The following is a 23,018-nucleotide window of genomic DNA, read 5'->3' on the forward strand; positions in this document are numbered from 1 at the left end:
CAGTCTCCCGTTGAATGAACCTTTCACGAAATGGGTAAGCGTATCGGAGGAAGGCAAACTAAAGAAGGTTGAGGATTAATCGTGTATACATTTCCCATCTCCCAAATCTAAGAGATCCGGATTTACCTATGGAAATATTTAAGAGGCTGTTTACCTTAAATCAAGCCTTTCTCTAAACTATCAAACTAAGGGGTCAAAGTGGGCATATCCGGGGCGGGGCTTGGCTGCGTCTCAGTCATCCTGCGATCAAGGGACTTGAATGGTTGCAACCTATACAGACGCAGGGGGGGATGAGTAAACCCCATTCATTTCGGTGGGGCTTGCTTCTGAGTAGGCAGTCAGTGGCTTCCGATGTCAACACGTGTGAAATCGAGCACTGGGCGTGGAGGGAGTGTTTCAAAGGTGGTACAGAGTTGCTATCCTGCGAGGATTTACTCAGGAGTCACTCCCAACGAATTCAAGCCTACGAATTCTGTGCACTTTATTCGGGGCAGTTGGAAGTCCTTTTCACTGTGCTAGGGGGAGCAGAGACATCACCTTGCCAACAAAGGTCCGTATAGTTAAAGCTATGGTTTTCCCATGTATGGAAGTGAGAGCTGGACCATAAAGAAAGCTGATCGCTGAAGAATTGATGCTTTTGAATTACGGTGCTGGAGGAGGAGGAGACTCTTGAGAGTCCCATGGACTGCAAGAAGAACAAACCTATCCATTCTTAAGGAAATCAGCCCTGAGTGCTCACTGGAAGGACAGATCCTGAAGCTGAGGCTCCAATACTTTGGCCACCTCATGAGAAGAGAAGACTCCCTGGAAAAGATCCTGATGTTGGGAAAGATGGAGGGCACAAGGAGAAGGGGATGACAGAGGACGAGATGGTTGGACAGTGTTCTCGAACATGAGTCTGATCAAGCTGTGGGAGGCAGTGGAAGACAGGAGTGCCTGGCGTGCTCTGGTCCATGGGGTCACGAAGAGTCGGACACGACTAAACTACAACAAGGGGGCGCCTTCCTCGCTGGAGATCAGGCGAAGTTCCTGCCTCACTTCCCTGCGCGGTCTGTGCCTGCTTTAGATGCTTCCCACAACCCACCCCCCACTCACCCCGGACCCCGCCTTTCCAAGCGAGAAAAGGCTGCCGTTTGCAACGCGTGCCGTAATCGTTTGCCTGGCACATTTATATCTTTAGTTTGCAAGAGGATGTCACTTCCCATTCGGGAGACATTAGTCCTGCGCTGTTCCGTTGCCCCTTGAGTAACCCTTGCCTTGTGCCGTGAAGGAGGGAGGAGACGCAACAAGCCCCTCTCCAACGAGCAATCCTTTGCAGGAGATTTTTGTCCTTCCTTTCGGCCAGCTTAATGCTAATAACTTCGGGCAGCTTCCACTGCGGAGTTTAAACAGCTGCCAAGTTAATTAACCAGGAAGATCCGATAACTTATCTTTATCAGTCTAGCAGAAATACATACATATATATATGATCGGGTGTGGGGCGGCGATGAGAAGGGAGGACGAGTCCAGGGGTCCAGTTTGGAAGGTACGCTGGGGAGATCCCAAAAGGGGGCCCTGAAGTTCGCAGCCAGTAAACTGCATCCTATGGAGGGGCTGGCTCCCGAGAGAGGAGAGAAGGGCCGGCTGGGGGGGGGGAGAGAAATAAAATGACCGGGAAGCGGGGAACCAGCTCGACGGAGGTTTCCAAGAAAAATCCTGTTGGGGAAGCAATTACAAGAAGACACACGCCTCTGACTTCTTACTCTGCCCCGGGTATAAATGCTGAATATACTCCACCACACTGGATTAAACACACCCCGGTTGCCAGCCGACATGCAATTAAAAGCCTTTTGTCCTCTTCCCCTCCAGATATTTCCCAACTTTTTTTTCCAAGCCAAGAAGAAGAATACCACCAGCGTGTGTGTGTGTGTTTCTTCCAGCGTCCATTGTCATCACTATAGCTTCTCTGCGTCCCCACCTCTTCGATCCCCTCCATTTTCTCCCCCTCCAATTATTTCATGTTCTTTTATCTTTCTTTTTAGCTGTTTTTTTTTTAAAAAAACCTGTAATGTCCTTTATAGCTTGATCCTTTGTTTGTATATTTATAAACAAGCCCCGTAAATCAGCAGAAGGCTGCAGCCTCAACCTTCCCATTCCCCTCTCTTTTCCTATCTATATTCCTACGCTCCGACACCCTTTGGTCCTCCCTCCCATTGCTAGCCTTCGCCGGTCCAGCTCTTGCAGGGTATTGAGATAATATTTACTTGCAACCACCGTTTCCACCCAGAACCGTTGATAAAAGTAATCTCCGCGCAAAAGAAGTTTATTTAAAGTCCACCGATCAGGAGAAGCTAACATTTTTCTTAGAAAACTGAACTTTGGGAAGCAGAGATTCGCCTTTACTTCATCTGTGGGCTGAAGAAATAAAAGCATGTTCACAATAAAAATAAAATCCCCATCAAAATGTAAAGTTGTTTATATACTTCTCTTCAATGGTGTGCGAAATGGTTAGATTTGCAAAATTCGCCAAAATTAATGCAAGCTTCTTTTTCACTCGTTTGGATAAACACTTTTTCCTCATCTACATTCATTTATTTCTGGTTTATATTAAATGTGTCGGGAGAATTTGCTTTCCGATTCAACTCGTCTTTACCCGGAATGAGTTCTCACTGTTAAGTGTATTTAGGATTGCAGACTTTTAAAAAAAATAAATCCTAAATTGGAGCATACTAAGCAATTAGCCCTCCCGCGCCCTCTCCAATTAACACTGGGCATTTAAAAAAATGCTTTATTGCTCTGCCGAACGTTGGCGAGAATTCTCTGCGTTTTCACTTATAGGAGTGCGCTCGTTGGGACTTAAAGGTAAAGGTAAAGGTACCCCTGCCAGAGCGGGCCAGTCTTGACAGACTCTGGGGTTTGTGCGCCCATCTCACATCTATTGGCCGGGGGCCAGCGCTGTCCGGAGACACTTCCGGGTCACGTGGCCAGCGTGACAAAGCTGCATCTGGCGAGCCAGCGCAGCACACGGAACGCCGTTTACCTTCCCGCTGGTAAGCGGTACCTATTTATCTACTTGCACCCGGGGGTGCTTTCGAACTGCTAGGTTGGCAGGCGCTGGGACCGAGCAGTGGGAGCGCACCCCGCCGCGGGGATTCGAACTGCCGACCTTTCGATCGGCAAGCCCTAGGCGCTGAGGCTTTAACCCACAGCGCCACCCGTTGGGACTTACTCCTGAGTAAACATGAATAGGATCGGACTGCCTAGTATGTTGCGCAGGTCGGGGTGGCACTCCTCAAAGGCCATTTGCTCAGAAGCAAACAGCCATCGCTGCTCCGGAAAGAAAGTTTCTCCCACCATCGCCTCTCCCTGGAGGCGGCGGCCCGGCTTCCCTCTCTGAGCTGGAGGGCGCGGGAGCCTGGCGGGTCAGCGATCTCAAAGGCAGACCTGCTGAGCGCACTCCCTAGGCGTGAAGGTCGTGATGGTAACGACCGGCGAGGCTAAATTTGGGGGTGGGCTTTATTTACTTTCCCCGGGCTTGGACTGGACGTGGGCACTGGACTCAAAAGCGCCCCGACGGGGAAAGGCGTGGGTCGCTGGAACCCAGGTCTCCCGGGCTGGAGCCAATCGATAATTGCCCACTGGGAAAGAACCGCAGGGACTAGCGCCTTGCACCGGCCAAGTGCTTGCTTCGGAATCGGAAAGCCAGGGAACGGAGGAACTAAATGTCGACTTTCGTAGTAGCAGTAGTAGTAGTGCCTGCTGTCGTTATAGCGTTTGCTACAACTACTAGGAAGCGGGGTGTCGGAATCAGAGGGTGATAATTATATGTGCGCAAAAGAGTGTCAGAAAAGAATAATGCGTTGTTATTCTATGTCGAGAAGACAGCCCCTGTGACAGACAAAGAGGCCTTCGGCTGAAGCAAGGGAGAGCAGTTTAAACTGCGGGATACCTGGCAAAGGTGAAGGAAAAGGATGAAGAAGGAGGAGGGCGCAGGAAAGCGCAGGCGCGCGCATAGGCGCATCCTTGGTCAGGCGCAAATAGGGAAGGCTGCAGCCTGGAGCTTGGAGTCAGCCGTGTTGAGCTCGATGGGATTTACTAATAGGAAGACTTATGCGCACAAAGCTGGTTGCGCTGAAGGGTTTTGGTTTCTATTCTAGCGGCGGTCCAGACTCAAGGCCAGACGAGCAGCATCCCGCAAAGTCCTAGCCGCTCTACCAAGCGCCTACTTATTCCGAAGGGAGGAGTCCCGCTCAACCGGACTCGCTCCGAAGTAGGTTTGCTTCGCCCACTCGGGAATAAGTCCCCATTGAACCGAGTGGGCACTGGCTCTGTCTGGATATCACTAAGAGAGAAAGAGAGGGAGCTTTTTAGGCAACATATAGCACACTTTTGCTGGTGGGGCGGAGACAGAAAAACTTTTATCTCTGTTTCAAGTGGGATTTGAAGGCCGGTTTAAGGCAGCTGAGAGCCGGACCTGTCCAAATGTCAAGCCGGATTGAATCTTGATTCCTGCCTGAATCTTAGGGAGGGCTGGGAGAAGAAGGTCCTCTTTTGGGTGCGGGCTCATTGAGTCGGAAGGCCCCTCACTTCCCTCAGAGGATAAACGTAGGATCTCTCTTTTCCCGTGAGGCGAAGCCTCTGCGCCTTCCTGCCAATGGGGCCGCTTCTGTGGCAGGAGGAGCCCATTCTCCCGCCGCGCCTTGCGCATCCCTCTGGGCCCGGAATGTTCTGGTGGAATCCGATGCTACCCAAAGGCCTGATCGTGGCTTCAGACTTCAGACACGTGTGTGCAATTCCTTGGAGAAGCTGTTTAGCTGTGAGCCGTCGTCACTGTTTCCCTCCAAATGTTTGGGACTACAATTCCCATCATCCCTGACCACTGGTCCTGTTAGCTAGGGATGATGGGAATTGTAGTCCCAAACATCTGGAGGGCCGGAGTTTGCCTATTCTGTATTCTGCGAGGCGCGCAACACCCTGTGGGCAAGTCCCCTGGCTCAGCGGCCTGTAAACGCTAGGGGGCCGCTACCAGTCCGTGTAGACAATACAGGCTCTGGGTAAAGCAGTTCCTGGTGTTCATTGTCTCTGATGCGCCTTCGTTTGGTGCAGGGATGCAAACTTGAATAAAATATTGGGGTGCCAGGGAAGCCCCTCCCCACATAATGGATCACATGAGGGGGATTACCCACACCGTTTGAATGGCAATGGCCATCAACTGGGGGGGGGGGAGGGCTCGGCCCCTTCCAATAATTTATTGGGGGGGGAGGTAAGGGACCTCCGCCGCTAGGAGTTGGCTCTTATGGCTTGGTGGTTTCCCTCTCCAAGCGACCATAGCAACGCGTCCTGCTGAGATGGAAACACACAGGCGCGCGCTCCTGCCAGGACTCAGGAAGGTGTGTAGGAGAAATGAGGTTTCTGGCTCAGACTCTCTCGGTGGCCTTAAACAAGCCGCTATCTCTCAGGTTTCCCAGCTGCAGTTCGAAGAAGTGGGGTGAAGAGTGGGGACACTAGTCTACCTCGCGGGACTGTCGCAAGGATTTGTGGAAAGGCTTCCAACGTTGCACAGAATTCGGCTCTTTATAAATGCCCTTCCGTTTATTTTATTGTTTCCAGAATATATATAGCCTTGCTGCAAAACGCTGGATAAGAGTTGGTTTGGTGGCGGCGGTGGTTTGCCTCGCTGCAGGGATGGGGAAGATGCTCTTCCCCTAAGTTTTTTTGGACTCTAACTCCCATCAGCCCCAGGCAGCCAGGCGAGCTGAAATCCAACATCTTCTATCCAGACGCTTTTGCTAGCTGGACCCAGTGGCCTGACCCAGTCGTACCTCGGGTTAAGTACTTAATTCGTTCCGGAGGTCCGTTCTTAACCTGAAACTGTTCTTAACCTGAAGCACCACTTTAGCTAATGGGGCCTCCTGCTGCCGCCGCGCCGCCGGAGCACAATTTCTGTTCTCATCCTGAAGCAAAGTTCTTAACCCGAGGTACTATTTCTGGGTTAGCGGAGTCTGTAACCTGAAGCGTATGTAACCCGAGGTGCCACTGTATAAGGCAGCTGTCTGCGGTCCTATTCCTGCACAGGCGTTTTATTTAACTACAAATATTGAGGTACAGAACAACTGCAAAAATGCAAGGCAAAAACCTGGCCTCTCTGAGATTCTCAGTGGTCCACTCTGTACCGGTTTTGTACCAAGGACCAAAACTGGGGCGGGAGCTATTCATTCAGGGAACTTAGTCCCTATCTGCGGGAGAAAAGCGAAATGTTGTGGGATGTCAAGAAGAAAAGCTCCCACCCATCTCACCTTTTTTCTGTCACCAAATCCTTCTCTTCCGCGCCCCCTAACTCCTCCTCCTCCACCTCCTCCCGGTTATGTGGATAGGTGCGGACTGTGAGTAGTCAGCGGCGGGTGGGGACGGGGCTGCAATCTGCCCATGGTCAGTGACACCCTCTCCTTCAGGTAGTAAATAGCTCGGCTGTTCTGCTAAGCTATTTAAAAATGCGTCTCCCAAACTGCTTTATTATCTGGTCATATCTGTTCCGTCACTACCCTTATCCCAGTGAGTAGTTCAGGGTCGTGGATTCGAGCCTCGCGTTGGGCAAAAGATCCTTGCATTGCAGGCAGTTGGAGTACACGACCGTCGTGGTCAATTATTTGACAATTCTTTGATTTTATTATTCATGCCCACACTGGAGCAAATTATATGCCTCATTCTCCTTCATGGGGGAGGTCATGCCGTTCTCCCCCCCCCCCCACACACACACAACAAGCTTGGCGATCGGGCTAGCGCTTCTCACTTGGAGGCAAGGCACGGTTCCTCCACCGCCGCCCCTGTCAGAGGCAGTATGCTGGGGAGGATCACAAGCGGAGAGGAGCATCTTGTTGGCCACTGTGAGAACAGGGCGCTGGACTAGATGGACCTGCCCGACCTAGCAGGGCTCCTCTGACATTACGTGAACGGGTAGTCCCTCAAACCGGATCCCAGGTAGCCTGCGAGGAAGAGAGAGAGAGGGGGGGGAGAGAGAGAGGAGGCCACGCCGAGAGGCACCTCCTCGCTCCGAATCAAGGGCTAGGGATGAGGATCGGGGAGAGATGGTCCCTGTGTCTGCCTGGAGTGGGTGGGTTGAAGCCAGGATCCAAGCCCCAACCTCCACCCGAGAAGGCCCGAGGGGCAAACCTCGCTCACCGCCAGCCGCGCGCAGGAGCCTCCTCGGCCGCGCGCGGAGGCGCTTCTGGGGCCGCCTGGTCCCGTTGGAAAGCGGCGGTTCCACGCTCCCGTCGGAGATCAGGAAAGCGGATCAGCCACCGCAAGCCAGGCCGGAAAAACGGAGCCTGCCGCTGGCTGCTTCCCACGCTGACCTGCTGCCGGAGCCGCAAGCAGAGCGCGTAAAAATAAAGTGGTGCGCGTTTAGAGAACAGAAGAAAGCGCGGCGTGACACCATCCCGTCTCGTTTTGCGGGCCGAGGCCTGGCCGGCTCTTCGGAGGAACGCTTTGCCCGGTGCAGTTACCGGCGGAGCCATCAGACGCCAGCGCAAGTCGAGAGGAGGAGGAAGCTGCTCCCCCACCCGAGATCGCGGGCGCGGAGAGAGCAGAGCGCCCCACGGACGCGGGTGGGCAGGGACTGCGCGGTGCGTGTGCTCCGGCAGCAGGGCGCAGGCGGATCCCCCGCGCGCGATCCTCTTCTCGGAGAAGTTTTCTCGCTGGAGAATATCGGGATTAGAGACGGCTGCGCGTTACTGAGCGGGATGGGAGACAGAGAGAGAGTGTGTGCGTTTCTGTCTGAACCCTGTTGAATAAAAGTCTGGAGCTAATGCAGAAGGAATCGATTCTAGCCAAGTACAAACCCAGAAGGAATGGAGAAAGGGTAGAAAAAGGAAGGAAGGAAGGAAGGAAGGAAGGAAGGAAGGAAGGAAGGAAGGAAGGAAGGAAGGAAGGAAGGAAGGAAGGAAGGAAGGAAGGAAGGAAGGAAGGAAGGAAGGAAGGAAGGAAGGAAGGAAGGAAGGAAGGAAGGAAGGAAGGAAGGAAGGAAGGAAGGAAGCTGACCAGGAATAGGAGAGAAAGAAACGAAAAATTAAGCAAAAGACGGAGAGAGGCGGAGAAGGAGGGATGCAGACCAGAAAAGTGGTGGAAAGAAAAGAGGGAACAGAGAAGAAAAAGAACGGTGCCTGGAAATGGTGGGGAGAAGAGACTCTCGAGCCTGGGAGGGAAGTGAGCGCCGAGGAGAAGGGAGGCTTTGGGGAGGCTGGGGGGGGGGGGATTTAGCGCCGGTGACCCGGCACAGCAGTCGCACCTCGCCTCGCCGTCTCCGCCGCCCGCTTCGCTCCTGCCTCAAATCATCTCGTTTACAGAAAATATTTGTTTGCACTATTAGTTGGTACTGGAGTTAATTACTCAACGTGTTAGCGTGGAGTAAGACGGATAAAAGTACGCGCCGTGTTTATTGTGTGGGTGAGCTGTTGAGCGGTGCTTGAATAAACTGCAATTAGGGTTAGATAGAGATTAATTAACATGTGAGTGGCAAGGTGTAAAAGAGTTCCCAACCCCTCCGCTCGGTAGAATCGGGCGGAGAGAGAGAGAGAGAAAGTGAGTGAGTGAGAGAAAGAGAGAGACAGAGAAGTTTGGGAGGCTAATTAAATCCTTTGGCGGAAGCCAAGGAGCTGCTTTGGCAGCCAAAAGTTGGGGCTGGGGAATTTCGAATTCAAAGCTTCGTCTCAGGGGAGCGGGCGGCTAAAGCGGAGGTCCCAGGTGGGGCGCCCAGGGGCCCAGGCCGGAACAGGTGGAGCCCTTTGTAAACGGGCTAGTAAAAGAGGCGGGTGGGAGAGAAAGAGAAGGAGCCAACCACGCTAGTGTAGTTGATGATGGTCCTCACTGTTTCCGCGAATCTCTTTGTCACATATTTACATAAACTTGCAAACCGCCTTGGGTGCCTTAGCAGAAAGGCGGCATGCAAATGCAAAGAACACATAAATATCCAGAGATGAGGCTGCGGTTAGGTGAGCAGATGAAAGCAGGCGAAGATACTGGCCGCTGTGACTCTGTTCTAGTTCCACTGTGAGAGACGTCTTCGGAATACAGTACCAGTTTCTACGAGTTGTCTGTGGCGAGAGCGCTCCTGTGCTCAGGCCCTGCTTTCAGGTCTTCCATGGGTTGGCCAACTGTGAGAAGAAGAAGAGGCTGGACTAGATGAGTCGCTGGCTTGAACCAGCTGGGATCTTCTTCCGTGAATACGCCCATACTACAGACAGAGGTACTGAGACTGCCATATTCGCTTTCTCGCTCGCACAAGCACACACACTCCAAGTTGACCTCGGAAAGGAATAGTACAGCACAGTTCTATGCAGATTTATTACTTAAATAGCATTAGACTTCCCGTTGCAATGCTGCAGGTGTCTACTAGGGTTGTCAGATGGCCTCTTTTTTCCAGGACACGTCCTCTTTTTTATGAGCACGTAAGATGAGAGTCGTCACAGCGATCCACAGTTAGAAGTCCGCAAATGTTTCCTCTATTTTTGCTATTCAAAACCGAGCTTACTGCCAGGTTACTATGTCGAGGGCGGCTCAGAAGATTTCAGCCTTGGTCTCTTCGCTGGCAATCCCAAATTCCGCATCAGGGATCTTGCTAACTATTTTTTAATATGATGAGCTCGCTTGTTCTGGTGGTTTTCGCGAAAAGCGAGCTCGCCTTCACCCCAGTTTCTACGAATCTAGACAGCGAACAGCTTACACTAGAGACCAGACGCGTTGCTGCCTGGCGGTTTCGAAAATAAAATAACATGAAATAAAATTATAAGATAAAATAAAAGGGCGCCCTTTGGCCTCCGTCTTCATCCAGGACACATGCAATTGGAACTGAGCTTCAATTGTCCATTGATCTTCTGTAAATAAAATAAAATAAATAATATGTTTCTGGGGAGGTTCTTGATTTTACACTCCGATCGCAATACGCTTCTCTGGAGGCAAGTCTCGTGGATTTATCCGGCTTCCTCCCACGTAAGAGGCCTACACTTTTGTCTCGCGCGCGTGGTGCGATCCGTTTGCAGCCGCTTAGCTTTGGAAGGGCCTCAGGCATGTTTCTCCCCCTTGACCCAGCGCGTAGTTCATGAGGACTAGAAACGTGGAAGCGCAAGGAGGGGGGCCACGCGGCCGAGCGTTCCTATGTGTCCAGGAGGAACACGAATTCGGGAGAGCAAGGGGAAAGGGGGAGTGATCCTGTGGCTGACCCAAGTCCAACGACAGCAGTTCTTTCCCCTCTCTCTAACATCATTTCCTTTGATATAGCTGCTGGATTGCGGAGGGGGGGAGAGAGAGAGAGGGGACGTGTAAACAGACAGGCGAAGCGGAGCGGGAGAAAGGAGTACTGGATAGATTGCGCTCTGCCTTTTATCTCTCCGGCAAGAGCGCAAAAGCGCTTCTTAAGAAGGAGGCCAGGTCTGCGGGACAAAAACGCTGTGTGAAAAAGCGTTGCCTTTCCCCCGCTCCCTCCAACTTGCTACTCCTTGTCTGACCCTCATTTTCCCCCTCCCTCCCCCCTTTTCTCCCCGCGGCCTCCACCCACCCACCCGCTATCATCAGCTCGGCCAGTTGGGTGTTGTGCTCCGGGACTCCTTCAGAAGGGCTTGTTGTGCTTCGCAGGTGAAAACAGCGGGTCTGAAAACAGAACCTCCCCGCAAAAAAGCCCATTCCACGCCGCAAAGAGGGGGCGGCGGCTGCGCTCTGGCTCTCTCTCTCTCTCTCTCTCTCTGGGGCCCTTTGTTAGCACTACACAAAAAGCGGAATTCCTCCCAAGTTGGGGTAGTGAGTTTTGTTTAAAGAACTGCACAGAGAGGGAGAGAGAGAGATGCTTTTCATGCTTTGCTTTACCTACTCTGCAAACCCCTCTTCTCATCCTTCCCCCTCCCTCTCGCTCTCTCGCCCCCCTCCAAATAATCCTTCTCTTTATTTTAGAAACACAAAATCAGGTGCCACGCAGCGCTATAGTGTCTCTCCCTATTCAAGGAGCCTCGAGGCAGGCTCTCCATCGCTCGGGAGCTCGGCCAGAGCAGCAGCCGGAGCTGCCCGCAGGAACCAGGTGGGAAATGGACAAAATCTCTCTCTTCTTCTCTTACCAAACACACACGCACCCACTGAACACACACACACACACACACACACACCCCGTATCAGGCAAGCTCCGGACACCTGGAGGTCGGATTCCGGAGTTGCTTGAGACTCTCCACCACCGCCACTGCCCCAAATTATCTTCGTCCTTTGATCATTGCAAACTCCACGACAGAAACTTAAATTGCCATCGCGATTTGTTTAAAATCTCAGGGTGAAGGGCGGGAAATAAACCAATTAACAACAACAACCAGTCAAGGGAGGTGGAGAAAAACAGAATTCGCTCCGCTTCATTTCTACAAAAACAACCACCTTCGCAGAAAGGGGATTTTGTCCATATATATATATATTAAATAAATAAATCACATCTCACAAGTGAACGATTTCTGTTTGTTTGTGAATTGGTTTGTTTCCTTGTTTGTTTGTCTGAATGGCGGTATTCGGCTTTTGGCAGGAGCCCGGCGGCCGGTCTAGGGAATCTGAGCGCCAGCAGCATTCAACTAAGTTTTAATTCGCATTAACGCCGCCAGGACCTCATTAATAGACCCGCTATTCATCGGATGCGCGCTCTTGCGGCTGGGGTGGGGGGGCGGGCTGATCTTTCATAAATTGTCACTTGATCTTCCCGGCTCGCTTTTGCAAGGGATCTGATTGTGGACGGGTTGCCTAAATTGGAGCCGGGGTGGGGGTGGGGTGGGGGTAGCGGGTTGAGAGAGAGGGGGGAGCTGAATCATCATTTTAAAAATTCCTCTTCTCTCTTTCTCTCCCTGCGCAACTCCCCACCCCGCGCGCACACTTTTGTTAAATTAAATACAACTCTGCTTTCTCGGGGTGGCTTTTCTAACTGCACGCTTGCGTTGCAACCAACTTGCGAATCTCACTTCCCTTTCTTAATTTGCCACATGCAAAACGACTCCTCTCTCTCTCTCCTTTGGCAAGTTACTCCCCCTCCCCAAATCTTCTATCCCTCCTTCCCGCTTGGAAGGGTTCTCTCTCTCTCTCTCTCTCTCTCTCTCGCAAGGAAAGCCAAGGGTGTGCCTTAAATTGGAGAAGAGAGGGGGGTACATTTCTCATCCTCCTCCTTCCTCACCCCCCCCCCTTTCAGTCCAGACCTTTGCTGAACGTTTGGCTGGGAAAAGAAATTCTCTCTCCCTCTCGCTCTCTCCTCCCCCCCCCCCTTGGTGGCCCAAATCCCATGTCATTCTGCTCCAAGTGACTTCATGTGATGTCAGCTTTAAATGTAAGAGACAGCGATCTGACGCTCGCGAAGATGCTGGCTATCCAAATCTGACAGCGCGGCCGCACCGCGGTGCTTGGATGCGTCTCCTCGGCGGCGTCGGGCAAAGGGGGAAAAAAGGTAACTCATCCCAGGCCAGGCTGCCCACCTCCTTCCTCCTTCCCTCCCCCCCCCACTCTCTCACCCCCTCCCCACCCTAGTGGGACCCGAAAGAAAGATCCGCAGGGGCTGGGGCTGCACTTGGGGTTTACTCTGCCCCCCTCCCTGCCTCCCTACTCCCCTCCCTCGCCGCTCTTCTCAAATGCAGGCCCACTCCGCAAGGGACGGGGAGTTTGCCTGTTACTTTCTCGCTCTCTTTCTTCCTTGCCTCCTCGCTTAATGAGCAGCAATCTGGTCTCCCCGCGCGCAGTTGTTCTTGTGTTCATTTGAATGTAAATGGGGGAGGAGATGCTAAGATGGGGTGGGGGGGAGATGAGAGAGAGGGGGAGAGAGGTGCTTATTAAATTGATTTGTCTGCTGGCTTTTCTGGAATGCTGAGCTGGAGGAGGAACTCGGCAGAAACTGTGATTTGACGCGCGCCTTCTTCCCTCCCTTTTCTCCTATTTTTTTTTTTTAAACAACAAAAATTTAATTGTTGTTATCATTTTATTTATATATATCTATATCTATAGATCTATTTTATGGGCGAGATCCGGCTGCTCATCTCCAGTTCGGGTCTCCTTCCCTCCCCCACCCGAGATGGCCTCCTCGGCTCCGCTGGAGACGGTCATGCCTCCCGCCTGCGTCCGCAACGGCGCGGCCAACCCGGCCAAGACGCTCGCCTTCTCCATAGAGAGAATCATGGCCAAGAGCTCCGAACCGCACCAGCCGCAGCAGCAGCACCACAAACCCGCCGCCGCCGCCGCCTTCGAGGCGCGTCGCAGCGAGTCTCCGGGCAAGAAGCTGCTGAGCCTCTGCTCGCCCATCCCGTGCGTGATCGCGCCCATGCAGCCTCTGCCCGGGTACGAGGCGCCCTCGTCCAAGGCGCTGCTCAACTACTCCGAACTGTGGAAAAGTAGCTTGAGGAACTGCGGCTCTGCTCTGGCGGGTGGCGCAGCTTCGACGGTCGGCGGCTTCTGCAAAGGCGGCTGCGGCTTGTGCTGCAAGGGGGACCTCCATCACCACCACCACCACCACCACCACCATCACAACAGCAGCAGCAGCACCCTGGGCCAGGCCTCCTTGCCCGCCACGACGCGCGTGATCAAGCCGCAGGTGATCAACCAGGCGCTGGCCATGCCGGCCAACGGATCTAGCCTCTACTACTTCAACTACCTGGATTCCTCGCCGTACCACCCGTCGGAGATCCTCCACGGGCAGCTCTTCACTTCCAGCTTGCTCCATTCCCAAAGCCCCGCCGCCGCCGCCGCTGCAGCCGCGGCCGCAGCCGCCCTCTCGGCTCACCAGAAACTCTTCCTGTTGGATAACGCCAAGCTGGCTTCCTTGGCCCCGTCGGAGAAGTTCCCCAACGCGCAATACCCGCACAAGGAGCGCCTCCCCGGGCAGCTGGACCAAGTGATGAAGGAGAACACGGGCCTGGCCGGGGAAAGGAACGGCGCCAAAGGGCATCACCACGGCAAACCCGGCGTCGGCGTCGGTGGCGGCGTCGCAAGCGCTGGAGGGGGCGGCGCGGCCGACGGGAAGCCCAAGAACTTTACCTGCGAGGTGTGCGGCAAGGTATGCAGGAGCAGGGTGCTCGCGCTAGGGGGCGCGCTCTTAGCTCTAGAACCGTGGGGGGCAGCCGGGACAGGGCTGCGCCCGCCGTAAAAACCCGCTCCGGCTCTTTGCGCGCGCCAGGAGGGAGCCCTCATTCCTAGAACGCTTCTTTCAGCTCACTCTAATAATAATATTTTTCTTTTAAAAAGTTCAGCGCGTTTTAATAATCTTGAAAGGGAGGGGTTAGCTCCTTCCCAATTGCTCCCAGACACTTCATAATCACCATTACAAGAACTAGGCTACTGTGATTAAGTTTACCAAAGCCACACAGAGAGGGGGGGGGCGGGATCCGGTAAATCTGTGGCAGAGCTGAGAACGGAAACGGGTCTCCTGGTTCATAGCGGATGTACGATGTGTAAAAACCACCTGCGGAAGAGAGCTATAGTGTCGCTACGGTGCCCCGTGCATCGCCCATCACTGGTGCTCCTGGCGCGGTTTAACAATAGCACTAAATGAATCACTCGAGAGTTTTGTTCCTATTTTACAGATTTTGGGTACGTGTGTTTGCGCGTTGGCGCCGAGGCTGAGCGGTAGGTAGTCAGGATCCAATGGGTTCACCCAGGCAGCCGCAGAACTATAGTTTAACCAAGGGTCGTTTAAACTGTGTGTGTGTGTGTGTGTGTGTGTGTGTGTGTGTGTGTGTGTGTGTGTGTTTGTAGAGAGATATATTCAGAACGAAAGTCTTTCTCCTCGTCCCCTTTGGATCCGTGTTTTGGCCACTCCGGATGAAGGGCGCAAAGGCGAGGAGGTAAGCTCTCCTGCGGCTGACAAAAGTTGCCTGTGCTTTGTGTTCCCTCGTAGGTGTTCAACGCCCATTATAACCTCACCCGCCACATGCCGGTGCACACGGGAGCCCGGCCCTTCGTGTGCAAAGTCTGCGGGAAGGGCTTCCGCCAAGCCAGCACTCTCTGCAGACACAAAATCATCCACACGCAGGTACGGGGGCAGGGGGAAAGACCTGAGCGTCAGATCTGTTTGTTTATGCGCTCGGCACCAAAATAAAATTTTATTTCTTTTTTTAAAAAACAACCACCCGCGATTCTTTCTCTCTTTTAAAATGTCCTCTCCCCGGCCCAACAGGAAAAACCCCACAAGTGCAACCAGTGCGGTAAAGCGTTCAACAGAAGTTCCACGCTAAACACTCACATTAGGATCCACGCTGGCTACAAACCTTTTGTGTGCGAATTTTGTGGCAAAGGATTTCATCAAAAAGGTATCTGGGATAAAAAAACGGTGGCTTTTGTTTCTGGCTTTTCTGCTGGTGGCGGGAGGGGGTGGGGGAGAGGGAGATGGGGGGAGAAGTTCTGTGCATATGAAAATTATTAATAATTGCTAAAAATAAATAATGAAAAAGCAGGGGTAGAAGGCTACTTTTGTTTCCGGATGAGGAACCTGGTTTCGTTATTATTCGAAGTATAATGTTATTTCGAATTAAGGAGGAATTTTTTATTTATTTATTTGGAAGCACAATTTGGAAACAACACGTGTGGTGGTGGATAGACGAAATATAAGAATTACCCGCCGGTTTCAAGGCGTCTGGTCAATTTCTGCTCCCCGCGGAGCACGAGGCTCCAGACAGAACGTTGAGAAGGTTCCAAACAGAAAGTTGTGAAGGTTCCAAGTGGAATCTTGCGGTTCTCTCGCGTTCCAAAGGAAAAGCAAAGAAAAAGTAGCCGCCGTATTTATCGTCTTTAGAGGCTGCTGCTAGGAGATGACCCCTTCCCTCCCTCCCTTAAACGTCCTTAGGGGGCTTTGCCCTGGGGCTGCCACGAAAGACTAGCTCAAACCCGTCACTTGTTATTAACGGCGATTAAAATGAATTCAGCCCACTTAGGGCGCGATCCAGCCGAAACGAAAGCACTTTAAACGAAAACTCCCGCTGATTTCTAACCGGAGAGCTCTCTTCACGGTCTACCTTTGGAAATCCACGGCGCTTTAAAGCGCTTAACTTGGGCTGGGCAGGTGGGCCTTTGCCCTTGAAGTGGGGGGCGGACGGTACTTTCTCAAAACGGGGAAATAAAGTTTCGGAAGAGCCTGGGCCGATTCTCCCTTGCCTGGCTAGAAAATTCCAACTTTAAATTAGAACCGGCCTTCTACCCCCTTACCCTTTTTTTTTTTTTTTTTTTTTTTTGGTGGTGGTGGGGGTTTCCTAATCCTGGTTCTCCCATTTGCTCCGGGTCAGGACGCTGACCCTGCCTCTAATTTTTTAATTCGTCCGTTGCATGCTGCTCTGCCTTGACGGAGACTGAGTTTGACAACTTCTTGACTGCCCCTTGCAGGACGCTTCCTAATGAAGCCCCGCCGCAGAAACTCTTGCTGCTCCAGTGAGGGGGGCGGGTGTATCTGGAGAGAGAGAAAATGTGTGTGTGTGTGTGTGTGCGTGTTGATGGCAGGGAACGATCCCCCTTGAAACTAACGTGCTCCCCTCCCCAATCCCCTACTTTTCTTCTCCTCCTTCTCTCCCAAACAGGGAATTATAAAAACCACAAACTGACCCATAGCGGCGAGAAGCAGTACAAGTGCACCATCTGCAACAAAGCTTTCCACCAGATCTACAACCTGACCTTCCACATGCACACGCACAACGACAAGAAGCCTTTCACCTGCGTCACCTGCGGCAAGGGCTTCTGCAGGAACTTTGACTTGAAGAAGCACGTGAGGAAACTGCACGACACCGCCGCCGCCGCCGCTGCCGCCGCCGCTACAGCCGCGCCTTGCGGGAAAGAACTTCCTCGGACCGTGCAAAGCTAAAATACACTCACATAAAGCAACAATAAGGCAGAAGCGAGGCGAGCCTGTTCAGCGAAGCAAGAGAAGTCTTTGCACGATGGTCAAAGCGACGCGTTCAGAGACTTCCAAAGATCTGGGGCCCTTTACAAAAGGGAAAAAAGGCCTGGGAAGGGGGAGAAGCCCCTCTCTCACACACAAACAGAAGCTGAAGAGAAACAATCACTTTTGGCGTGTGTGTATATATATATATCTATATATATAGACACGCGAAAAGGAAGAAACTTATTTAAAATTCCGTCGCTGCTGCGGATTGAATTACGGGAATAGTGGCGGATCTTTGATTGGACTGAAAGCAACATTTCTTCGGAGGCCTGGCCGGACTGTAAATATATATATATATATATATAAAATAAATAAATAAAATAAAATAGGCCTGGCCAATCATTCTATATATGTATATATATATAAATATATAAATATATATGACTGAAAATTTTAAATTTTAATGTACACCAAAATAACTAAGGAATCTATCATCTGTGAGGCAATAAAAAGTCGCTTAATACGAGTCTTATTTCCAGCTCCCCCAAACACATTTTTTAAAACAAAAAACAAGAATAAACTCAATTCCGGTCTATCATTATCATTATCATTATCGTTATTATTTGTGTGTGAAGTTGGGGAAGAATCGGGCCACTGCTTAAAAGGGTTTCAATCCACCACTTTGACAACCCCCTTTGAAATGGGGCGATTTCCCCGTTCCATTTCAATGTGGAGCTGGGAAGTTTCGGCCTAGGTGTCATCAACTTTTGCTGGGCTCTGGAGTTGTTGCTACTCCGGGAAAGTGGCGTGAATTCGATTCCCACGTGCAAGCCAGACTTCCGCGCCTGCTCTGGAGCGGAGAGGAACAGAACAAGCGAATGCGATTTGGAAAGTCTGCTTGGTTCCTTGTGGACACGCGTGTGACAAACATGTGGAATGACTCTAGTCCCCAGGACCGTTTTTTAAAAAACGTGTTTATTTATTTTTTAAAAGGATTGGGAGTCTAGTCTGTAGTTCCTCCAGGTCTGCTTATTGAAACGGGATCTACATCCTACACGGAGCGGGGCTTAGGATTGCCGTTTCAATAAGCAAAAGACAACAACGAGAAATCTACATTCTGGCTAAGAGAGGAGGTAAAGGAGAAAGGGATTTCTTTGCTAAAACGAGCCTTCCGTCGGTTTTTGGTGTGCTGTTTTTTGTTGTTGCTGGTTTTCCATCCCTCCCCAAAAGTAAGGGACTCTCAGACACAAGAAAGGTGGGGGAATCCACATTGCACCGAGCAAGCTATTCCAGATAAGGACATCTTTTCGTTTATTTGTTAGTCCAGGAGCGTTTGTGCAAGGTGCGCGTCTGGAGACACTCCGGAGTCCGCAGCACCTGTTTGCGCCTTCTCGCTCCACTGCAAAGCGCAGCCTGTGCAGGTTATGCTGGGGGCGCGGGGAAGCGGAGAGAAAAACCGCCCTGTTCTTTTTAATTTAATTTTATTCTTTTTAGAGGGAAAAGGAAGGGATTCTGGGAACAGACAAACAAAACACTAGATCGAGGCAGACGACCGACGGTAACAAACAAGCGCAAACTCGGGGGCCCTCCCTCTCCCCCCTCGCGCGCAACCAGGCGTCTGCCACTAACAACACCCACACCGCCAGTTCCTTCGAGGGTTTTTGTGTGTATGTGTTCTGTTTTTGGTTTCTCTCCCCCTCTCCACAACTAAGAGATGGGGGGGGGGGAATCAGCTTCCGATCTCGATGGCTCCTTTCCATCCCTAGAGGGAGGAGGAGAAAGACAAAATTAGATGCCGATGATTCCTTTAAAAAGTGTCGACATTGGAAGTTTAGGCTGCACCTCTTTCAGCTGTAACCTGCCACTTTTCTAGTGGGGTGTGCGTGCGTGCGTGTGTTCCATCACTTGAGATGTTTTAAAGTTATTTCTTGAATGACCATCCCTGTGTCTTTTTATACTGTTGTTGTTATTACTATTACTGTTTTGTAAAAAGAAAATAACCCCCCCTCCCCAATGCTGGAGAAACGATCTCACGCTTGCTTTCTGAGTAATGACCCAAATTAAGAGGGAAAGCACACAGACCCTTCAAACCGCATTACATTAATCGTGTAATCATCCACAGCAGGCCGCAGAACCCCTTTTAAAAAATAAATCGGAATATGGATAATCAAGGGCCTGGATTAAGGAACACTCTAGCTCAGCCTCCCCTCCCCAGCCTTCTAATGTGGCAATATCAATTCTGCCCACAATATTATTACGGCGGAGCCAAGGAAATCCTGCGAGCCCGCCCATGTGCGTGCTGCTCAATCCACGCTTGCCAATGAAAGGGAGAATTAAGCAGGACCTCGCCATCGTCTGGGGACAGCTTCGTCGGGAGTTCACCTTTCCTCTGGTTAATTGAGTGGTTAAATGCTGAAAAGCGAGCAAGTTTCGCGCAGAGCTCCCAGCCGACGAGTCCACCTCAGTTATTCCTAATGCAGAGCTCGCATGACTCCCCTTAAGTTGTTTCCTACATTCAGGGCAGGAAGGTGACAAGCTTATTTCAGATAATCTATACCAGCGTCCCTTTAATTTCCCAGGTATCGAAGATGAGCGTTGAAGGGCGAACCCTCGCTGTTGGAAATAAAACCCCACGAGTGGTCGTGAAATTTCTTTAAGGCTCCAAAACGCCTGTGCACGCTTACCTAGAAACTGCACCGGAGGCGGCTGACTTCTGAGCACACACCGGCAGGAAGGCGCTGTCAGGAAACGATGCCCACACAGATCAAAGTAAAATAGCAATGTCGATATTTACACGGCAATCCTATACCTGCCTGCTCAGGAGCAAGTCCCCTTGAGTTCAACAGGGCTTTACTCCCAAGTAACTGGGTATAGTACCACAGCCTCGATCAGGAAACAGGGTTCCCCCCACACATACACCTAGATCTTGGGCTAATGCCTACATTTTGAACATAGGAAGCACTGCAATACGACAAAATGGTCGTTCATGTTTTCTTTCCGTCAGCTTTCCTATCCTCCTTCCCCGCAGTCCCAGTATCAGCTTGTTCTCCATGAACCAAGCTTTCACCTTAATTTGCCTTTTGCAGGCAACTAAGCCCAAGCTCTTCATGCAGCCCAAAATAACACCCTAGCAAGGGGGAGGACGGATGGGGGTGGAGAGAGAGAGGAATTGTTTCTGCCAAGTTTTTCCAATCATTTGTTTTTCCTGCTGGGTTTGGGGAAAGTTCTGCCGCAGCAGAACATGCTGCCATTAATGTGACCTAATGCTGGTGTGAAACTATATGGCTGACAATCAATGTGCTCTGTGTACTTGGATTTGGTAAGCTTATAATATCATTTTCTGATTGAAATATTAAAATGGCCGGCCAGCAGAACTTTCCAAAGCACCAGCTTTAGGGGTCCCCCTCTGCCCCCTTTATCAGCCAAGTGGAATTTTCGTGTTAAGAGGTGGCATCCAAGTTGCCTTGTACTGACAGTCTGCCCAGTCCTGTATTCCCTGGGAGAGGTCTTCCCTAGTTCTTCTTAACAGAGTTTTTAATGGCAGATACAAGGACTTTCTAGATGCAAGGCATGTGGCTCTGCCACTGAGCTATGGGTGCCTCCAAGGCTTATTAGGCCTGCTCTGGGGCTGATTCTGTTGTTGCAGGTGTTCTCTGGCCGGCTGTCACATGGCAACTGAGAGTGGGCAACTGATCCTGTAGAGAAAGTGAGTAGCAATCAGTGGCGTAGTGTGGGGGGTGCAGGGGGGCCGGCCGCACCGGGCACAACATCTGGGGGTTAGGGTTAGGGGGTGCAGGGGCGCCGACTTATAAAAAATATTGGGGGGGCCCATACCAGGACGCGTCGTCCAACTTTTGGGATGCACCTCGGCGGGGGCTGTTTCTTTTTTTTTTTTTATAAAATTTTTATTGGGTTTTCACATTTTATATAGACAAAAACAAAAACACAAAAAACAAATAAGCACATAAACAAAGAAAAAAATAAGAAAACAACAACAAACATATATACTTTCCCGAAAATGTTATTTCCTAACCCTGGTCATTGACTTCCCCCTACCCCCTCCCTTGCATCCCCATTTCCAAATTTATGTCAGCAAATTGGCATTTCCCTGTCTTAATATTAGTCCTTTTATAAAAACAAACAAAATTAATTTTTTCTAAGTTGGACCTCAATTCCCTTCCATCGATTTCCCATTTTGTCTTGAATAATGATCTTTTTAACCAAATCCCATAATCATGAGTGTTGTTAGAACTTAATTTTTCCCTCCCTCCCATCCCCGGTTTGCGTCCCTTCCCAAAGCATGTCCAAAATAACAGTTCCTAGCCCGGGTTCCTCACGTCCGAGGCCCTCCAGTCTCTTTCAGTCCCTCTCCGCCGGTCTTGTTGGTAATCCTTTATGCCAGTCGTCACATCTCGAAAGAGTTCTTTCACCATCAATCCAAAGTCTCTTCCCATATTTGCAAACAGCTGCTGAAGAGTTTCCACAAGGCATGAATCTTGAAGGTAATCAAAGTCAGAGTCTATGTGGAGGCCCCGATTATATTTCTTTATTTTAAATTCCTTAATTTCATAGACTCCCAGGACCTCCACTTTCGTCTTCTGCATCTTTCGTGGATTTATAGTAGATTTGCTCCAATAATCTCCTTGTTTGTATTCCACAGGCGTCAGCTTCTGCTCAGTATTTTCCCAGATCACTTCTTCTCTTTCTTGTTTTGTCTTCTCCTCTTCTTTTATTATCATTTCTGGTTCAGCTGTGGATTCTTTCTCATTGAGGTCCTCGTTACATTCAGCAGGACTACTTGTTTCAGAAGTCAAGGTCATCAATTGTTCACTCATAGCCGTAGTCTGCTCTTGTAAGATTCCGACCAAATAGAACATCCTTTCGATTTCTCCCAGTATCTTTCCATCCACAGCCATTGTAGTTCCACGGAATTCCCTCTAGAGGGAATCTGGTTACTTAGTATTCTTTTCCCCAACAGTCCTTTGTCTTGTTATTGTTTCTTTATTTCCAACAATTTTAGATCAATTGTAACTCTTTTTAATCCAGAGGTAACTTAGGTAGCAATTTTCCACTATTAACAGTCCGTTTGACAGCTTTGACAGCTGTCAAACTCTGCACTTCTTAAACCAGCTCCAAAGCAGGACGCTCCCGGGCCCGGGAGGGGGGGTTGTTTACAACAGAACACAAAACATCCAACACTCCTCTCTCCTGCTCAAAATTTCCAAATCTTGGAAGTTACTGTCTTTTTTTAAAACTCACCCTTTACAGGGTAGGCACTCCAGCTTAGTTCTTTTTTCGTTGCTCTAGATCGTCTGCAAGGTGGGGGGTGCGGACTTCCTTTTAGCACATCCCCCGATCGTCTCAAATTCAGTGGATAAATTTCTTAAAAGCCAAGTCCAAATTACTCACGGGTTGTTTTTTCAGCCGAATTTCAAGGAAGGAAGTCAGCGCTCTCCGGTCATGGCTCGCGGCTTCGCTCAGCAGAGGTAGCGATGGACTCTCAGTGCCGCGCCACCCCCCGTATCCCCTCCGCAGCCTTTAAAAAGGCTCTTCGCGAATCAGGGGGGGCGCTTAAGGCACCCGCCGAGTCTTCAGTCCGCAGGCACCGCGCCTGCGGTTTTAAGGGTCCCCGTGTCGCCGGCACGGCAAAGACCCGTCCCCTGCTGAGCCGATTCCCTCCGGAGCTCGGAGGGAATCCGCCATTCCCAGATCGCGTCAACCCCGGAAGTCCCGGCGGGGGCTGTTTCTTCTTCTTCTTCGGAGGCAGAGTCGGGAAGAGCGCCCGGGAAGCTGCCGCTGGTTCGCTCGGGTAGCCGGGAGAACGCAGTTCGAGGTGGCGGTGTTGGGGAGAGACCCTCGCTCAGGGCGCCACGAGACTTGGCGGCCGGCGGCCTATCTGGGGGGTTTTGGAGCGTATTTCGGCGGAGCGATTGGGGAGGAGGGGGCTTGTTGCCAGATTCTTCAGCTGGGCCGGAGATCCGCTGCTGAGGGGTCCCTGGGCCGAGTTGTGAGCACGGCCTGCTGAAGGGAGATCCAGCCGATTGCGCGATGGGGACAGCTGGGGCTCTCCGGCTAGGGCGCGCGGCTGGCTGGCTGGCTGGCGAGGGAGCAGGTGGGGAGGAGGCGGGGGTCAAAACACCTACGCAACCTGAACAAGCAAAAAACCAAGGTTTTGGGGGGGAAA

The 23,018-nt window shown here is 51.3% G+C and overlaps 1 protein-coding gene across 2 annotated transcripts; it reads left to right on the forward strand.

The window, feature by feature from the left end:
* Positions 1 to 10,950: 10,950 nt before the first annotated feature.
* FEZF2 (FEZ family zinc finger 2) lies at positions 10,951 to 16,972 on the forward strand. Of its 2 annotated transcripts, none has more exons than XM_082210145.1 (5): positions 10,951 to 11,041; positions 12,979 to 14,023; positions 14,864 to 14,998; positions 15,143 to 15,275; positions 16,533 to 16,972. In XM_082210145.1, exons 2-5 carry the CDS (start codon positions 13,046 to 13,048, stop codon positions 16,811 to 16,813), a joined length of 1,527 nt encoding a protein of 508 aa, XP_082066271.1. In that variant the 5' UTR covers positions 10,951 to 11,041; positions 12,979 to 13,045; the 3' UTR covers positions 16,814 to 16,972. The 2 variants fall into 2 exon arrangements, with proteins under 2 accessions (XP_082066271.1, XP_082066270.1); XM_082210144.1 differs by lacking the exon at positions 10,951 to 11,041 and adding an exon at positions 12,132 to 12,427.
* Positions 16,973 to 23,018: the final 6,046 nt, after the last annotated feature.

Source organism: Podarcis vaucheri, assembly GCF_965113315.1.
Source record: "Podarcis vaucheri genome assembly, chromosome: 2".
Classification (NCBI taxonomy): domain Eukaryota; kingdom Metazoa; phylum Chordata; class Lepidosauria; order Squamata; family Lacertidae; genus Podarcis; species Podarcis vaucheri.